General features: G+C 41.4%; 1 protein-coding gene across 3 annotated transcripts in view; it reads right to left on the reverse strand.

Annotated features, from left to right (window-relative positions):
- pparab (peroxisome proliferator-activated receptor alpha b) overlaps nt 1-18075 on the reverse strand; it is a 36140-nt gene that overhangs the window by 5807 nt on the left and 12258 nt on the right. The window contains exons 1-5 of one of the 3 annotated variants that reach the window (XM_007546751.2): nt 16597-16860; nt 12585-12833; nt 9183-9346; nt 6132-6270; nt 1404-1603 (exon numbers count right to left, since the gene is read on the reverse strand). In XM_007546751.2, coding sequence (XP_007546813.1) covers nt 1404-1603; nt 6132-6270; nt 9183-9346; nt 12585-12792 — 711 coding nt within the window. In that variant the 5' untranslated portion in view covers nt 12793-12833; nt 16597-16860. Of the gene's footprint in view, nt 1-1403; nt 1604-6131; nt 6271-9182; nt 9347-12584; nt 12834-12992; nt 13125-16596; nt 16861-18075 lie in introns of those variants that run through there. The other 2 variants (XM_016668817.1, XM_007546750.2) reach the window with 2 other exon arrangements.

Genomic DNA, 18075 nt, shown 5'->3' on the forward strand with positions numbered 1-18075 from the left:
TGATGGAGGGACCCAGTACTGGAAGCAGAGATGAGAGGCTACATCAGCTGCTGAAGAACTGATTTAACAGGAGGCCAAAGGGGAAAGTGTGGACAAACCTCCATCTGCTTCGCACCTACAGTCTTTATGCAAGCAGAGAGGGCAGACGGAGAAAACGCAACAAAGTTCCAGCAGACCTGAAACGAAATGCCCACGGCTGAGTAGAAAGACATCCACAACTTTGGCCTGTGCCGCTATTTACGGAAATGATGTTCCAGGACGTAATGGGTGTTCTTTGCTTCTATTTAAGCTCCGCAGCTGTTTGGGTCGGCTGCTAGCGTACCAGCATATTATGCTAGTTCAAAACAACACGCACCTTTGAAATGAGGGGAAAAGTCAGGGGCTCACCAAGGTGTGTAGCAGGAGAACTTTATCCCAAAAACAGGACTTACTAACACACAGCTCTCTGAGGAGCGCGGCTGATGATTAGACATCAGGTAGATTTAAAAAAAAAAAAAAAAAAAACTCATAAATGATGGTAACTCTAGGGCTTATTAGGAGCATAATCCTTATTTTGTACTCCTAGCAATATGAAAGATTTTAAAAGTAAAACTATTGATCTACAAATGCGCACATTTCCAACCGAGTACATCCCAGCTACTGCTTTCACCAGGCGTTTTGATCTCCAAAGGCTCTCAGTAAAATCTACTGTATGTCTGAACACGGATGGAAACTCGTCCTGTCCTTCCAGACCCATTTTACACCCACAAACATCCATCTGACCAGTTTTCAACCAGTTTTGGCTTCTGACCCGAATTCAAGCACTTTTTCCCCACTTCAATGAACAAAGAAAGAAAAAAGGGAACGATTGTAGAGACCACCCAGAGAGAGAGAGTCCTTTTTGTCATTTCTTGTGGTAAAAAAGATACTCCAGACCTTGAGTTAAAAAATGTAAGACTTTTTAAGACTAATATGAATGAAATTTACCACATGTATCCACAGAAATGTACAAACTTCGTCCAGCCAACTGGTGATAAATTTCCATTTACCCATTGTAGACAAAAATGCTAGCTAGCTAGGAAGGCTATGTTGGCAGTCATTCGCAATGAAGGTGTCTGAGAGTGACCCAAACTTTTGCCTGACAGAAAAGTCCAGAGAAAAAAAGAAGATAAAACATACCATATATGAAATGAAGACGTTTAAGATTTGTGATTAACGTATGTAAGGCCAACTTACTTTTTAAAAAATGACCTTCATTTAAGACTTGTTATGGATGTGTGGACGCCCTGTGTCACACAGAGACGATTCTTTGGTTGCAGACTTCTAGAGTCATCCAAAATAATTTCTTTAGGGAGAAGCTAATCGATGTTTCCTGTGCAGTCAACGCCTTTCACTCACCAACCCACCACTTTAAGTCAACGTACAGGGTTGCTGGTCTTTCCGGTGAGTATGGTCCGAGCCTTGGCCTTGTTCATGTTGAAGTTCTTCAGGTAGGCCTCGTATATCTGCCTGGCCAGCGTCTTCTGGTCAGCCAGCTGGGGGTTCACCACCTCCCTCTCCCCTGTCACCATCTCCGCCTTGAGCTTCAGCTTCTCCGACTGGGGCATCCTGCCGAACCGGATGGCTGCGGAGAGTGGATTTAGAAGCAGACGGATATTATTTTGCTGACGTTTAAAGCCTAAAAAAACCGCATAAAAGAAACCAACAGATGCCCTAAATATGCGTGAGTTTGAATCTGATAGCAGTAAGAACGTAGTAACAGAGACTTTGAATTATGAATGCTAAATAATGAGACAACAAGCAGTCTGTTTTGCTTCAGTGTCGCTTTTCTGCACACAGACGCTCTGCATGTGTTCAGGTGTGAAACAATGCTCTATTTGTTTGGTACGTGTTCGTGGTGAACCGACATGCCGGATACTTTCAGTATAAATACGTGTCCTGCTGCATCCCAACCGTTGTATCTGGTTACACCGGATACTGGCCAAATATAAGTAAACTTCTGAATTCGAGGAACATTCCAAAAAAAAAAATGTCTAAAAAAATGATCTCGCTCAGTTTTCTGGCCTTTAGCAAAGATAAATAATTTTGGAAATTCAAACTAATCCAAAACGAAGAATAGTTTGGTCTGATTTCACTTCAGAAAGTGAGAAAAAAATGTGTTTGTGTCTTTTTATTCAGCGTACGTAAATATCTGGTTTCAACTGTGTAAAAATGCAACGGGTTTTTAAAGTGTTTCTAAACACTGAGCAGATTTTTTTTATGTTTCCAATTGTAATTTAATTAATTATGTTTTTCATGACCTCCAAGTCTTCCAGGTTTGAAGGCTTCTTTGCAATCACCGTAATCTCTAGGAGCCTCTTAAAAAAATTGCTTCCAGGCAAAAGAAATGTTGATTATTAACTATTTTAATTACAAATATAATTGACGATTTTAGCAGCAGTGGTAAGAGTGGATTATTTTTAAGTCAATCACTTTATTTCTCCTCTTTCTTATCTTTTAAACACTGCGTTGATGCCAAATCCTTTTATTTTCACACAATAAAATATCCTTTTAACCTTCCAGGAAGTATTGAATAAAGGCGGCACAAAACAAAGTGGGCTTCCTTTGAGTTAAACGTACTTCCACTCGTCCCTTATGAAAGTGCGATGGCGTCTCTCAGACAGGTTGATCCTATTTAGCTAATAATGGTGATTAGAGGTGACCTGTCTTTGACCCCCACCTCTTTGGTTTAACCCTATAAGAGCCTAATGCAGCATATAAGTCTCTCTTTACCCACGTTAAGACGGGTGTCTCAGGTTTTAATGGATTTGATGAGGCCAGGCTGTTGTCCACGTACGGATAAACACACACACACACACACACGCACGCACACACACACACACACACACACACACATCTCCCTTAGAACACACAGCGTTCAGCTGCACCCTGCCTTTATTGTACCATAAAGCCATAAAGGAGGACCTGATTTCTCTGTTGACCCGCCTCATGTTCGAGTACGGAGTGGGACCGAGCCGGGATGCGGCTCCTGACCCGGATAACGACACTGGGGACGGAGGGGGCCTCGTTAGATTGCCGCTCACAAAGCAAGATCATCTGAAGACGTTCGTAAGGAGCCGAGTCGAATCAAGATGTGAAGTGATTGGCTTTCAGCTCGGTATTAAGCCCGCTCCCCGCGAGCCGACATGAGCAGATGAAGCGTGTGAGGGGGGAGCGGAGCGGGTAAGGAAGCTGGACGCGGTTGGGAGACGGCCGGATCGGTTCTGTCCAATCGTCCATTTCAGCGATCTGTCTCGTTAGCGGCTGAGACGCGGGGTATTGTTGTTACCCACATTTGCGATGTGAAAAAACGCGTTGGTCCAAAATGGCATTTTATTCCATTGGAATAATCTCACCCAAAACAAATCAGCGTTTCCCCTGCGGTCCTTCAGACAGAAACTTGGGCCTTTGGCGAGCCTCGTTTCTATTTTCCAGCTCTGACTGCAGACATGGCAACGTTAAGAGAAGGTATTCTCTCGAAGCAACTTACCAATTTATGAAGAGCGGCACTTACTTTCTTTACCATCTTTCCCATTTTGAGGAGTCACCAGTAGAAATGGGGCTCTGTCGCCTATTTAATTAGATTCAATCCAAAAAGCCTTCACTAATCCCAGAAGGAAATTAAAGGTTGTTGTAACTCATATTATACAGTTTCCTTCAAAGAGAGAGTTGTAGATCATCTCCTGTAACAGTCTGTATTCCAGCGGTTTTGAAGAAGCCTCTGAATGAAGACGCTCTGTTGAGTCGTCCGAGTGAGTTTGCTGATGATGAGTTTGTTTTGTACTGGTGAGAGCACAGCGCCCTGCGGTATCCCCCCCCAAAAAAAACAAAAACTCTTTGCTTATAAATGAACTCTCTCGAAACACCGACCGAATTAGAAAACGATAGTTTGCTTTTGAAGAACGCTTCCGTTATGATCATTTAGAAATGTTTCCTAATTGTGCAGAGGGACGACAAGTTTTCATGCAACACGGAGATTCAACTGTGGAATCAATCAGTCGTTGATGTAAAATTAGCTGCATGTGCCGAGGACAGAATCAGATGGCTCTCATCTAAAATGTCTTTCCCCTCTGGTTACATTTAGGTTCATGAAATTTTATACACAGGCTGCAAGCAGGACCACAGCTGACTCAAATACTACTACAAGTTGCTGAGTATTAAAGGACCATCAGCATCAAAGTTTCGACAACCTTCAAGACGCAAATGAGTAAAAGAAATAAAATACAGTTTTTTTTTAGTCTCCGTACAGCGTGGAGTGCTGATTCGAAGTGTGCAAACTTCCTATGTAAACCCACACAAACACACATCAGTTATTTCCTCTACGACCTGCATCGAAGTACCTTATTTTTTAAACATCTGATCACAGTTTTGAGGTTGCCGACCTGCGTACAGCAGCATTTACCAGAAGCTTTAGATTTTTTTCTATTCCTAAAGAGTGACTCACTGCACTTTCAGAGAATAAAAATTAACTTTTATAAGCCGGCTTTCTAAAACTATGTTCCTGTCGCAGTGCCAATACCAACAGAAAGTGTAAAAAAATTAAATAAAATTGCAATCAGCAGTAGAGAGCAATTCATCGGGCGGTGACAACAGGGACGGGAGCTGAGGAATGACTGGAGAAATGCTGGGAAAAGATGCAGTTTGTTGCTTTTCAAGATGCCAGTGATGACGACTGATGCACTTTCCGAGTTAACGCCTCGCGCTCGGTTAGATATGATGTTTCACAAAGTCTCTACAATAACGAACTTTTAATAAACTCCGGCTTTCAAAAACTCAGACGCTGCACAAAAATGTTGCAATTTAATTTTCAATTCGAAGGCTAAGCAGATAAATGAAAATTACTATTACAATTGTTGGATTCAGCTACTTGCCGTGTTAACACTCAAGGACACATCTACATTAATGATTATTTTTATTTTTTAAACGTATCATGTACTTTTTTTTAAGCTTAAAAAAATCCTGCCTGGCAGCTCAGCATCCAAGCATTTTTATAGAAGGTTGAGTGGAAAGAAAAAGTGTGGTACAAAAAGGTGTGCAAGCACTTCATGTTTCCCTCTGCTGACAAACTAGGTAGTGATTTCAGTTTCCAGCAGGACTTTACGCCTGAACATGCTGAAAATATTACCAACATCTGCCTCAATCGCCATGGTAACATTGTGACAAAGCAGAGAGGATGAATGTTGAACTTCCTGAGCGTCTTCAGCAGAACCACAGACTAATCACATCTATACCACACTGAGAATTCACAATATGTTGAAAAGGTGTCATTGTTGCGATATCAGTGTGTGACGGTGTGTTAGGAGTGTGGCAACGCAGCAATGCAGCAACGCAGCAACGCAGCAATGCAGCAACTTCGTTGCCATATTTAGTGACTTTTCGTGCTAAAAATGTGCATTGGCCAAAATCGGAAACAGCAGGAAAGGCTTTTTAAATTGGTATCAAATGTTTGTGCAGAAGAAATTTTAGTTTTTGCCGCCATCATTTTAAAGATATTAATAAATGTTTCCAGAGGTCAAAGGTCAATCAGCCCCGACACCTTCACGAAATCAAAGGCTCTGTGGTGTCAGTCAACTTTGCCATGTCTGTGCTGTAAAGTTTTCCATTTGTGCCGTTACAATTTTTTAAGATTTTACAAAAAAAACGTTAGAGGTCACCAGAGGTCAACTCGCCCATCCATCCATCCATCCACATCCATCCATCCATCCATCCACATCCATCCATCCATCCATCCACATCCATCCATCCATCGGCAGAAACGTAGCACCAACGATTGACAAAAATTCCCTTTCATTTGTCGAAGGCGCAGCTGTGAGGTATAATAATCAGTCAACAGAAATAAAGTCCTGAAATATACAGTATCGCATGTGTATTTTATTTTATTTTATTTTTTTATAAGATATGAGCTTCATTTGATCCATTATAAACCTATAAGCTGGTTGAGGTTACCAAGGTGCACAGCTTTAAAAATATAACACTAAACTGCTTTTAGCTGCTGTTCAAGTTTCCATAGCAACAGCAGCAGCCTGCTCGGTTCTCTTAGCCGGCTCAGTGTGTTTAGTTTTCTGCATGACAGTGTTGGCATTGCCCAAACACACACCATCTGCAGGACTCACCGTTGTGGGACATGCCCACGCCCAGGCACTTCTGGAAGCGGCAGTATTGGCACTTGTTGCGGTTCTTTTTTTGGATCTTGCAGCGGCGCTCACACCTGTCGTACTCCAGCTTCAGACGGATGGTCCGCCGAAAGAAACCCTGCAGGGAAACAGACCCAAAGCAGAAACAAGAAATATATAATTATGTATTGTTTTTAAATTTGAAGAGTGAATTACATTTTTTGGGCTGGAGAGAGAAAAGAAAAGAAAAATAAATAAATCAAGCAGACCTCGAGAAAGCAAATTCCTCGCAACGTTTTGAAAGAAACACTTTTGGACGAGGAGTTACTTTTTCGTGAGATGCAACATCAGAAAACAGTGTTTCTAAGCGAGGTTTTCCTGAGTTACATCACCTTGAAAAGAGAAACTTTTTGCTCAGATGAAACATTTTTGTGTTGGAAAATATAAAATAAGCCAACCTAACCAAACAAAACGGTTATCTTGTTCTCAATATTCACAAAGCAACATTGAACTGATTCAATGGATCACGTTAAATCCATTTTAGTCACAGGTGATGCCAACGCACCGTCGTTAAGGCACAGAAATGGTCAGAAAGCGAGAGGTCACCCCGGGTTACTGAGACGTTCGACCAGCGTGTTCAGCCCATGTTGAATGACTCTCCCCCACTAACCCCGGCGGGTCACATGCGAACCCAGACCGACACGAAACAAAGGCGCCGGGACAGCACTTCAGCCCCGCCCCTAGAAGACGGCGAGCCAACGCTGCTCGTGTCCGGTGTCATAACCGGTCAGTGTGCTGACATCACAGGGAGTCGCATTTCTCCGCTGCGGTCAAAAATCCAAACCAGGGGCGTCTATTTGTGTGACCGCCGGCTCGTTTTACACAGGAATGTTCTTCCTGCAGGCATCAAACTTTCACCTACCTACCGGCTACGTGCAGAAGCGCTGGTAGAAGCTGGAGTCAAGCGGACAAGCGCAAACCACTCGAGCTTTTTGAGTCAAATCGACCCAAAACGTCAGTATTGAGTTAAGATTTTTCTATGAGAAGGCGGCAGCAGGTGGTGTGAAATGGCCCAGTTAAAGTAAAAAAAAAGACAATTTGTGGAGTCTTGAAATCGAATGTTAACAATCGTGCTCCATTCAATCTGACCGAGTTTGAACAATTTTACAAAGAAGAAGCAAATTGAAGCTGTTTTTGTAGGAAAGGGTGGCTTTAAAAAGTGTCGACTTGTGGGGGTAAATATAGAAGCATGCCACACTTAAGATTTTTTTTAGCAAAAAAAAAATAAAAATCTGAAAACCAGTTATTCTTTTCGTCACACTATAAGACATGACCTTGCATTGGTCTGTGAGATAAAAATCCCATTAAAGAACTAGCACTTGTGATGTTTGCACATGCTTTTCTATTGCTTATTATTAAAAATCTGCATGAAATCAGAGCTTCAATCAAACCGGCCTGTCAGATGAAGCCGTTTGATCTGCAGTTGTAAGTTTAAAACCCGAAATAAAGAAGGTTTTCAGACTGATCTGACTCAGTATCGACTGATGGAAAAAGACGGCGTGTGGGTTTATTTAGCAACAAAACAATATCATGTAAATGAGATGCATCTTAATGATTTTTAGACGTCACTGAAGGTTTAAACAAACCACAGAGAGACGGTTTGGTTAAGATCAGCTGCACTTCTGCCTTTGCTGGCTTTGATCAGGTCAGGTTTACTTCAGCAAAGCGAAGGTGGTGTGTGTTTCTGCAGCGTCACGTAACATATTTCCTACACGTGACTTTCTACTACAGGCAGAGGTTAAAGTGATCGAGTTCACCTATGGCTTCTGGGATGAGCTGTTTTACAACACAAAACCACACATGCTCACCTCTACACACACACACAGACAGACAAATACCTTACACATTTTCTACGTTGCAACCAGAAACTTTAGTTTATTGTAATGGGTGTAGAGTGAGACAAATACATCTTTTTAACCTGTTCTTATATATATATTTCTGCAGTGCTTTGCAGAAACTGAACAGAACAACAACTGGAAGTCATTTTAGGAGGTTTGTAGCTGGAAGTTTATCCCCCATTTTACATTGTAATGTAAATAACGCCCAGTCAGATTGGAGGGGAAGTCTGTGGGAACACCAGTTTTCAAGTCTTGCCACAAACTCGTCTCAGTATGATGGAGGTCTAGACCAGAGGTCTGCAACCTTTACAATTCAATAAGATAATTTTGCCCTTAGTCTGGTAAAGTGAAACTTATTTAGAGCCACAACCACTACCTTACCTTTTAGACAAAAGACCTCATTTTTGACTATCATTGGGAATTTGTCGTAGTTAAAGAACAATATATTTATTCATATTTTTAGGTTTTAAAATAAAGAAAAACCAAACTTCTGAAAAGGATTATGCATTTATTGCATGATCTGGGAGCATGGCATTTGTTTAAAATTTTGTAAGAAAAACAAAAAAAACATAATACCCACTGCTAATTGCTAAAGCCTGCATTCATCTGTATTTACCTATATTTACACACATTAGTTGTAAATAGCTATAAAAATCCCTTTTATTAACTGACATTTCATAGGAAGCTGAACCTGAACACAGAGCCGTCTCACTGCGACTAAAGTTCAAAAAGATTGAAAGGTTTCTTGTTGTTGTCCTTTGTTTTCTTTCAGAAACAGCCCCAGGTCGTTCTTCAGCGAGGCTAGTGAACAATTAACAGAGAGATTAGCGAGCGAGTCCAAGTGAAGCCGAGCCCGAAGCTTTAGAAGTCACATCAACACACGAGTCACAGAACAGGTTCTGGAGGCAGAGCGGTCGACAGCGCTGCTGTACAGCTTTCCTAATGTTCTTAGTCGCTTCATTGGGTTTGATCATTTAGCAAAAAAAAAAGAAAACAAAAACAAAGAGGACGCTCAGTCAGGACTCGGCTCAGTCAGGACTCGGCTCAGTCAGGACTCGGCTCAGTCAGGACTCGGCTCAGTCAGGACTCGGCTCAGTCAGGACTCGGTTTCTAATGTTTCACCAACATCTTCGCTAACGATGCAGCGACTCACCTTGCAGCCCTCGCAGGCGTGAACGCCGTAGTGGTAACCCGAGGCCCGGTCAGAACACACGCGGCACTCCAGATTGAGCGAAGAGGAGGGAGATAAGAGCTCCTCCTGGGTGGGAGCCATCCCGCAAACAACGGAGGACGGGCTGGACGCCGGCGTCAAAGCATCTGCAAAACACACAAACAGTGACAGTGGCACCGCAGCTTTGACAACAAATGTTTTTAAAAAAAAGAAGTCAGACAGAAATGGATTTCTAAAAGACGATGTATCCAAAGTAGGACAGAAACGATTTATCATGATGAATTGATTAGTGATGTAGACGTCAACTAATTTAATAACTGATTAATGGTTAACAGGAACATGCGGTCGGAAAAAAGGCTATTTGCTAAAACAAAAAAAAAAAACAAAAAAAACATTCACAGCAGAAATTAAGCAAAAATTGTGCAAAACGGAATTGAATTATTTGTTTATTTGCATCATCTAATATATTTCTAACCAGATGTAAAAAGGCTTCAGTGGTTAAAAGAAACATCTGTAGAATGTGACAATTTTTTATTCGATTAATCATCCAGATAACTGCCAGAATAATCGCTTACTAAAATAATCATCAGCTGCAGCCATAAGCAGAAAGATTAAATGGTATCCACATAAATATTTTAGTTGAAATAAAAAAAAATAGCAGAAAAGGAAAGAGTCACAGTCTGCACAAAGTTAGCATTGCTTTTGATTTTGTTGGTAATCTGTAGAAATCGGCCAATCACACGCTCAATCAGCCTGATAAAAAACCCAAAGAGTAAGATCTTCAACAGATAACAGGAAGGCCAAAGAGAGTACAGCAAAGTTGCTCTGTTTTTTTGTTTAGCTCTTTAGAAAAGCTTGATTTCAGAAAAGCTGGGCGTGCAAACGATACCAAGACGCTACGAACAGTTTACAACTTAAACTCTGTAATGTCTGCATATGTTTTAAAACAGCAGAAGTGTTTTACAGTGTGTGACGTCAACTGTGCTCCTAGTATGAAATAGGATTAATTGCGATTAATTGTGATGAATTGATTATTGAAATAACTTTCAGCTAATTTTTATAATCGATGAATCGTTAACCAGAGAATATAGACTCAAAAAAAAAAAGATTTACTGAAAGAACAACATAATCAGAGCAAAACGTTACAAAAAACATTTTGCAATCAAGATAAAAACTCTTCTTTGTTTGTAAATATGTTCTACCCAGAACTGTTTCTGTGAAAAAGTTCACCCAGTTCAAATTCTGTAAAGAAAATAAATATATCAAGCTCCCTTTGATATTGAAATATTAATCAGATAATCCAAAAAACAGTCAACAGATTAGCCCTACACTGTACTGATGTTAAGTCAAGCAGAAAAGACTGAGCTTTTCGCATGCCGACGTTGATATTTATTTTAGCCGCAAATGCACTAAAAGTAATATCAGGTTACTGCGTTTCAGGCAATAAAATGTTCATTTTCGTATTTGAAAAAGGAATTAAATAATTTGTTTGGCTGCATCATTTAATACATTTCTAATCTCGTATAAAAAGGGGGTTAAATGGTTAAATAATTACATACCAATTTCTTTTATCCAATTAATCGTCAGAATAATCAATTACTACAATTGTTAGAGTAATTATTTATTCTACATTACGAGGGCAACTGACTAATGTTCCCAAATTTTCTCATTTTGTACTTCTAAAAGATAAATTGACTAAATCTATATCAGCAGGTCACAGCAAATTAAATAAAAAAAAAACACACAAAAACTGCCCAAAGCAACTCCACATGAAACCATATTTAACATTACAATCCTGTTTTTGCCTTAATCCACAGACAAACGTCACATTAATTCAGTAATAACCTCACGATATTTTGAAGCGAACATAAAAAGAAAAAACTATTTCCGCCTTAGTGAAAGCATTTGCTGTTCTGTTCTACTAAAAAAAATAAAAAAATAAAAACTGTGAAACTCAAAGATTTTTGACCTCTTTCCCTCAAACAAAGACACTTTGTTCCATGACAGCAACCGTTTATACTGAGATCTCAGCATGCTAGCTGCAACAGCCATTACAGTGTTACACAGGGAGCAGCGATGATCAGGTCACAGGACTTTAGCGCGGTTTGCCAAAAACACTCGTCTATTTTCACCGCCTGAGCGGAACATGGCTGGCAGAGCCTCCTCGGTGCCCACAAAGCACCGGCGAAGTGGTGAAAACAGTGGCTCTAAGTCAAGCCACATGAGTTTAGGTGAGTGCTGCCAGGCTGGGGATAAGCAGCATTTGGCAGCGTCCTGCGTTCCAGCCTCGTGCAAATCCACATGTTTCATTCGAGCGAGGACACGGAGAACACGCCAGCTCCGACCCTTCACCGTCTCTCCACAGATAAATCATAAAAGCTTAAACCCCCTCCCTGCGACTCTTCCATGACATCATCGGCATTCCTGCCATTGCTTCCACCGTCTTCACTGCGTCGGCTGGCCTGCGCTGACCTTACACCTGCAAGGTGCCGACAACTGTTTTTTTGTTGTTGTTTTTTTTTGACAGATTCGCTGGACTTCCGATGTCTTTTAGTGGGGAGACACAGAAGCGAAGCGGATGTTTCCTGAGAGATCGTGCAGGGTGGCAGAGGAATGTGTGAATTCCTCACCGAAGAAGGGGGGAGGAAGAAAGAGTAAGAGATGAGACAGGAAGCTGTGAGTGCAGGAGAGAGAAGGCCAACAGGAACGAGGGGGACTGGGCCAGGAGAGCAACTCGTTGGGTAATTCAGGAAAAGACTACAGTTAATCTAATCCCTTTTTGCTAACAGGCATTAAGATGTAGGTCAGTAGAAGAGGCTGCGCAAGAAAAAAAAACGGACTAGGAACACTTTGTAGTGCGATCTTAATGTAGATTAAGACATGGTGCGTGTTTTCCCCGAGGTAAATCAACTTTAAGACTTTTTAAAACTTTACAAATGCCTTTGTAAAGAGCTAGCTCTTCTAGCTAGCTGGCTAGCTAGCTACTAAGGGTGGGGATATTAGCCGCTAACGGCAGACTCAATCGCTTCAAAACACAATGAAGATGCCGGCACACGACTCAGACTTTTTCCTGACAGCACCGTTCCATGAGGAAAAAAAACAACACACGAGATTAAATAGTCCTGATTGATTTAAGACAACAACCATGTTTTTTGTGTATTTTAATTGGATTTTACTGACCAACTCAAAGTAGTGCATATTTGTGAAATTGCGAAAAACAAGAATGCATGTTTTTTAATCTAAAAGGGTATTAAAGCCATGGGAAGTCATTTTTCACATCCCATGTAGGTGTGAAAAAGGTGCCAAGGTCAGAAGAGAGCAATACTGAACTATTTGACCGTCATGCAAAAAGGTATGTGTGGAGGACTTCTCTGCTTGCGTTACCTAGGATACTGGAACCTTCAGACCCGTTCTGGGAGGACTGGTATTCCGGGACGTCGAGGGAGCTGAGGGCGTCCTCGTCAAGGGATGTGGGGATCTCGTGAAGCGCCTCCATGTTGCCCATGAAATCGTCATCACCACACAGGGGGCCATCCAGCACCGAGTCCTCCAGCGGAGACGGGGGCTGGTAGTGGCTCTCTATGTCGACCATTGTGATGGAGGAGCGTGCTGGTGGCGCCGTCACACATGAGACTAAAGGCCAGAAATCAGAAGAGGGGAGAAAGAAAGATTATTCAGACAGATAACACGAAAAAATACTGGCACACACCAACAACGATGTATTCAATGTTTATTTTCACCATCTAATGGGATTGTGGGATTTTCTCTTTGCCTTACAGGACAATTTTATACCTGGAAAAAGCCTGCAACAGAGGAAAGGTATCTTTTTTCTTTTCACATCTTGAATTTTTCTATCTAAGGTTGGATCAATTCCTGTCTGGTAATGTGATAGAAAGTAATCTGCACATTAAATCCAGTCATCAACGTACTCACTACCAATCAGTCAAATGTTAGTTGCTTTATAGCAAATAGGAAACCAATGGGAACAACAGCAACTCGGTCACGTAACAGTCATGTAAAGCCACACTGCATCGTCAATGGACGGCGACATGAAGACGGTTCTGTAACGTCAGTAGCCACAAACCTCCAAACTGCACGTGGCAAATCAGATTAGCTCAAGAACATTGCATAGAGAGCTGCAGAGAATAGGTTTTCATGGCCACGCATCTGTAATGACGGCTTAAATCACTAAGAGCAACAAAAAGTGTCAAAATCAATCTTGCTTTGCATGACACCACTGGACTTTACAGTAGTGGGAGATGCTCGCTCGCTCGCTCACTCACTCACATGGACGAATCTACGAAACAGACCTTCCTCGTCCAACATCAGTGTTTGGCCTCACAAATGCAATTCTGGAAAACAAATCAAAAATTCCCATCAACACAAGCCTAAACCTTGTGGGAAGTCATCCAAAGAGTTGAAGCTGTTACAGATATAGAGTCGGCTAATATCATATAAAACCCCACCTGGGTTTTCTCCAGTGCACCATAAGCCTGGGTTAAGTCAGGTTTATAGCTGATGCATTAAGCTGGGCACGAGGGGGATGCGCACCAATTGTGCCGTCCCTGCCCACTGGCCTCACACGCTATTAATTCCAGATTATGATGCCTGCTTGTGCACCTCTGAACTTTTGTAACTTAACATTTTTCTGTACTAAAACGCAGCGGGCCGCTGATACACAATGCGCCAAGACTTTATATAACAAAACACAATACCATTTCTTAAATTTTAATAAATATAACCAATGATGAGTGACACATCCTGCGCTGTGGTACTCCCATTTTAGTACGACATTGTGACTGTATTTAGGTATATATGTCACTGGGCCACTGGCTTGAGGAGACTTGATAGGTTGGCATGTCTAGCTGATGAACTCTGCCGAACTGCTCGACGTGAAGATGGAGAGAGTTACAGAGAGCACTGGACGTCCATGAAGAAGTGGCAGCAGGAATACTCTGTGGATTAATAAATGTAGCCCCTAAGCATTTGCTTGTCAGTCTTCAGTTATCCATTTTCATCAGGCACTGCAAAGAAAATCCAATGAGAGGAGGAGAAGTGTCAAAAGATGGTGTTTTTAAAATTACTCCGTCATGTCACCGCATCTAGGTGAACCTGATCTTATCCTGTAATTTGTCGCAGTTCAAATTTATTTCTTCTTTTATCCACAATATCCTCTTGAGCTGTTGTCCTCATTTTTCCCCTTTCCCTCCACCTTGGTCTTTTTTACTTTTAAGCACTTATGGGGAACGGTGGCAAAGCATGAAACTGCTCTCACATATTAAGCATTTCTGTGAAACTCGGGCGCTGTCGGCGGATGGCTGAGATTCCATAAAGGAGCGATCGTACCGGTTCCTTCCTTCCCCAATATCCTAATGATTACTAAGCTTTATGAAGGAGTTGGGCTTCTATCCCAATGGGTCCAATAGACATAATAAATGTATTATTTAATGCATCATATTTATGAGCAAGCGCCCGCGGTTGTAAAGAAAGTTTACCTTTTTGCACAAATTGTCCGGTGGACATTTGCTTTGAGTCCTCCAAAAGAAGTATGTCCGAGTATGTTGGAGGCAACATGAAACTGTTACTGCGCATGTTACGTAACAGGTTGTTGCTAGGTAACCAAAGAGCGAGTGATTGATGCCATAGAGCTGAAATGCATCATTATCGTTTTATTGCCCAGTCCTCTCTGCCGGTACTGCTTCAAAGGACGAAAAATAAAAGTTTTGACTAAAATTTGTAAATATAACTGTCCATTAATAATCAACTGATTGGGATGAGACAAAGCCATGGTGGTAAACATTTTTTCACTTTACCACAACAAACTTTGATTCATTCAACTTTATTGGAATTTTATGTGACAAAATGCAAAAGGACAGCTAGCTTTTATCGCCATGTTTCACAGTGTGGATGTTTCACCGCATGAAACATCAGCAGAATCAGATAAAAGGACACTGAATAGAAAACCATGCCAGAACAAAAAAAGTAAAATAAATAGGAAGTAGACAAAGGAATAAGTAATGGACTATCACATAATGATGTGAAATGTGGAAAAAAATTAAGGGGGTATGAAAACTTTTTACCATTTTCACCTGAAAACTTTTACAAAACACACATTCATAACTGGACTCATGACACCTCCCACCCCCTGGTAATGGACCAAGCTAGCCTCATGTTTCCACCAACATGCAAAGGAATGTAAACACACACAGAGCAGATTAGCTGGAGTCTGGAGAGGTTTAGTCGATGTGGTTTGAAGACAGACACACACATTCGGACAGGAATGTCATCCAATGTCATTTAGTAGCAGGACAGTGAGCAATCGGCTATGGTTGCATAAAGGTTTTGCCTAACAGATTCACATGTTTGTGTCAACTAAACCAAGACTGCTAGGGGATGTAGCGCTCACTGATTAGCTTAGAATTAGGGTTTGAAAAGGGGATGAGTAGGCAAGACTCCAACAAATGCATCGAATGAGTTCAAAACCAGAGGTGGCAGGCTTGATCTGGCAAGCTTAAAGAATAATTGACCAATTATCAACACTGGAATCATGTATGGAAAAAAATTCTGGATGGTTTACTGTACGTCGAATTAGCAGCCTCAACCGATAATCACATCACTTAGCAAAGTCTAAATCTGATGGGTTTCTACTTATAAGCCAGCCCACACATTATCCATCTACAGACAAGACAGGACAGCTTTTAAACTCTACAGCAGATAAAAGTAGTTATAGTGTGACATTGGCATGAAGGCAGCTGCTTGGTTCCCCAGAACAAAGAGTCACAAGCTGGCTCAAAAAGTGAATGTGGACCTTTAGGAAAGTAAACGTCATCCACAAGGATTCACTGAGGAGTTTGCACCCTCAGTTTAAAGAGTAATTGTAGATTACTTTAAATCTCTACAGATGGCCATATGTCCAGAGAGGTTGATGATTATAGATTATTTCATCATCTCTAACAATTGATGAATTTAAGGCACTTTGGGAACTCCGTAATTCTGAACGTCTGTCACCGGCGTTTGCTTGCATCTTTTCTTCAAAATCTAAAACATGAGCACTATTCAACTTAAATAAATACTACTCACTTCAGGTAGATGAAATGCTGAAATGTTCTTGAGATTGAGAAATAAAAATAATGCCGATGCTGTTACATATATGTTTTTGATGTGAAGTTTGTAAAACCCACATCCGATTCTTCCGATTCTTTACTTTCTTGATTCATCGACTTGAGTTGAATCAAAGTATTCACTCAAAGCTAAACATCCACGCACGTAATGCACACTGGCATATTTAAAGTGTGAGCTTGCCCCGTGAACGCCGTCATTCCACCACGGGCAAAGACGACCTATTTTGGCAAACGAGAGGCGATAAACGGCGCGTCGGGAAGTACAACCATCTTACCTTAGTTAATCAAAGAGTTGGACGTTTTCTATCCAGCGTTAAACCCCAGACTGCATGGCGTCTACCTGCTTGGAAGGGCTTGTACAATCATTCATTGTCGGTCCATATGTCTGACAGCATGAAGGGGCCACAAGTTAATGTTTAATCCATCTATCTTGTGGCCTGAGTCCCACCAAGCCTGTGAGAGGAAGAACCCCGAGGGACACAACAGAAGGAACATGGGCCGATGGGGTTGTCCCACCAGCGTGTCCATGCATCTGAAGAGTCCACCCTACGAGTTCAGTCTGGACAGCAAACACTCAACCCAAGCCTTATCACTTGGCTTGGGTACGATAAAAGGGCAAGCAGGCCCTTTTATCGTTATGGAGACTGAGCAAAGTACAGCCAGGGTAATTGAGACTTGGCTTTATTATGTGTGGGGTGTAGTGGCTTTTTTTTGTGGCAAATGAGCCACATTACGAAACAAAAAGAGATGATATAATCCTTTCAATAGGAAATGTATGATTTAAACACATGGTGAAGAGCTGATATTACACTTGAAGACCCCATGCTTGTTAGTGCTGATATGAACTACATGCATTTTATTTTTAAGGATTGGATGTACTGGCCAAGTTGGTGCCTTATTCCTGTGTTGAAGTGTTTAGTGAAAGAGGCTTCAGGAGCCGCCACTCACAACAGCAGCTACATTTCTTGTGTTAAGCCGCGCCTTCGCCAGAGTGGTAAGAAGTTTCTCACCTGGTTTGATGAGGAAAGTAACAGTAGTGCTGTTGCCCAGTGGGTTTCATTTTGAAATCAAGCTCTCAGAGTCTGGAGGAAAGTGGAAAAGTGTCCTCGACGAAAAGTCATCGCTGATTCACTTTATGGAAAGGCTCTTTTTATTTTCCTGCAAAACTTGCAACTTGTTCACACCGATAAAAGAACCAATCCCTGCTCTAGTGAAAAACACTATCACGGTTCTTGATTGGCCAGCTCACTCTCCTGATCGAAAACATCTTAGAGAAGCAATGCAGAGTTGACTCCAGGAAGATTAGAGCCGCAAGACCCGACAATTCAGACAGCCAGAGGCCGTCATAAAACCAACCTGGGCTTCCTTAACATCTCAACACTGCAACAGACCACAATGATGCAGCAATTTACACAAAGGGACCAAATGTTACGTCCAGCACATACTTTTATGTTGTGTCTTACACAGTTTCCCCTTTTTGTTAATTTAATTTAGCCTTTTTATTACTTGTAAACCGAACTCATCACAAAGAACATAAAAAAATTTCAAGAAATGCATCACTGTGAGTGACAAATGGAAATGAAATGAATAATTCTTTCACCAAACTACGGAATTGATATATCTTGTAATAATATTCCAGTTTATTGACCACCATTTGAAACTTGGACGGTTGAAATGATGAGAAAAGTTTTCAGAAACTTATACCAACACTTCAAAGACGCATCAAAAACAAAGCACCTGAATCGTGACAAATG

The sequence above is a fragment of the Poecilia formosa genome, unplaced genomic scaffold, assembly GCF_000485575.1.
Source record: "Poecilia formosa unplaced genomic scaffold, Poecilia_formosa-5.1.2 Scaffold17, whole genome shotgun sequence".
NCBI classification, from domain to species: domain Eukaryota; kingdom Metazoa; phylum Chordata; class Actinopteri; order Cyprinodontiformes; family Poeciliidae; genus Poecilia; species Poecilia formosa.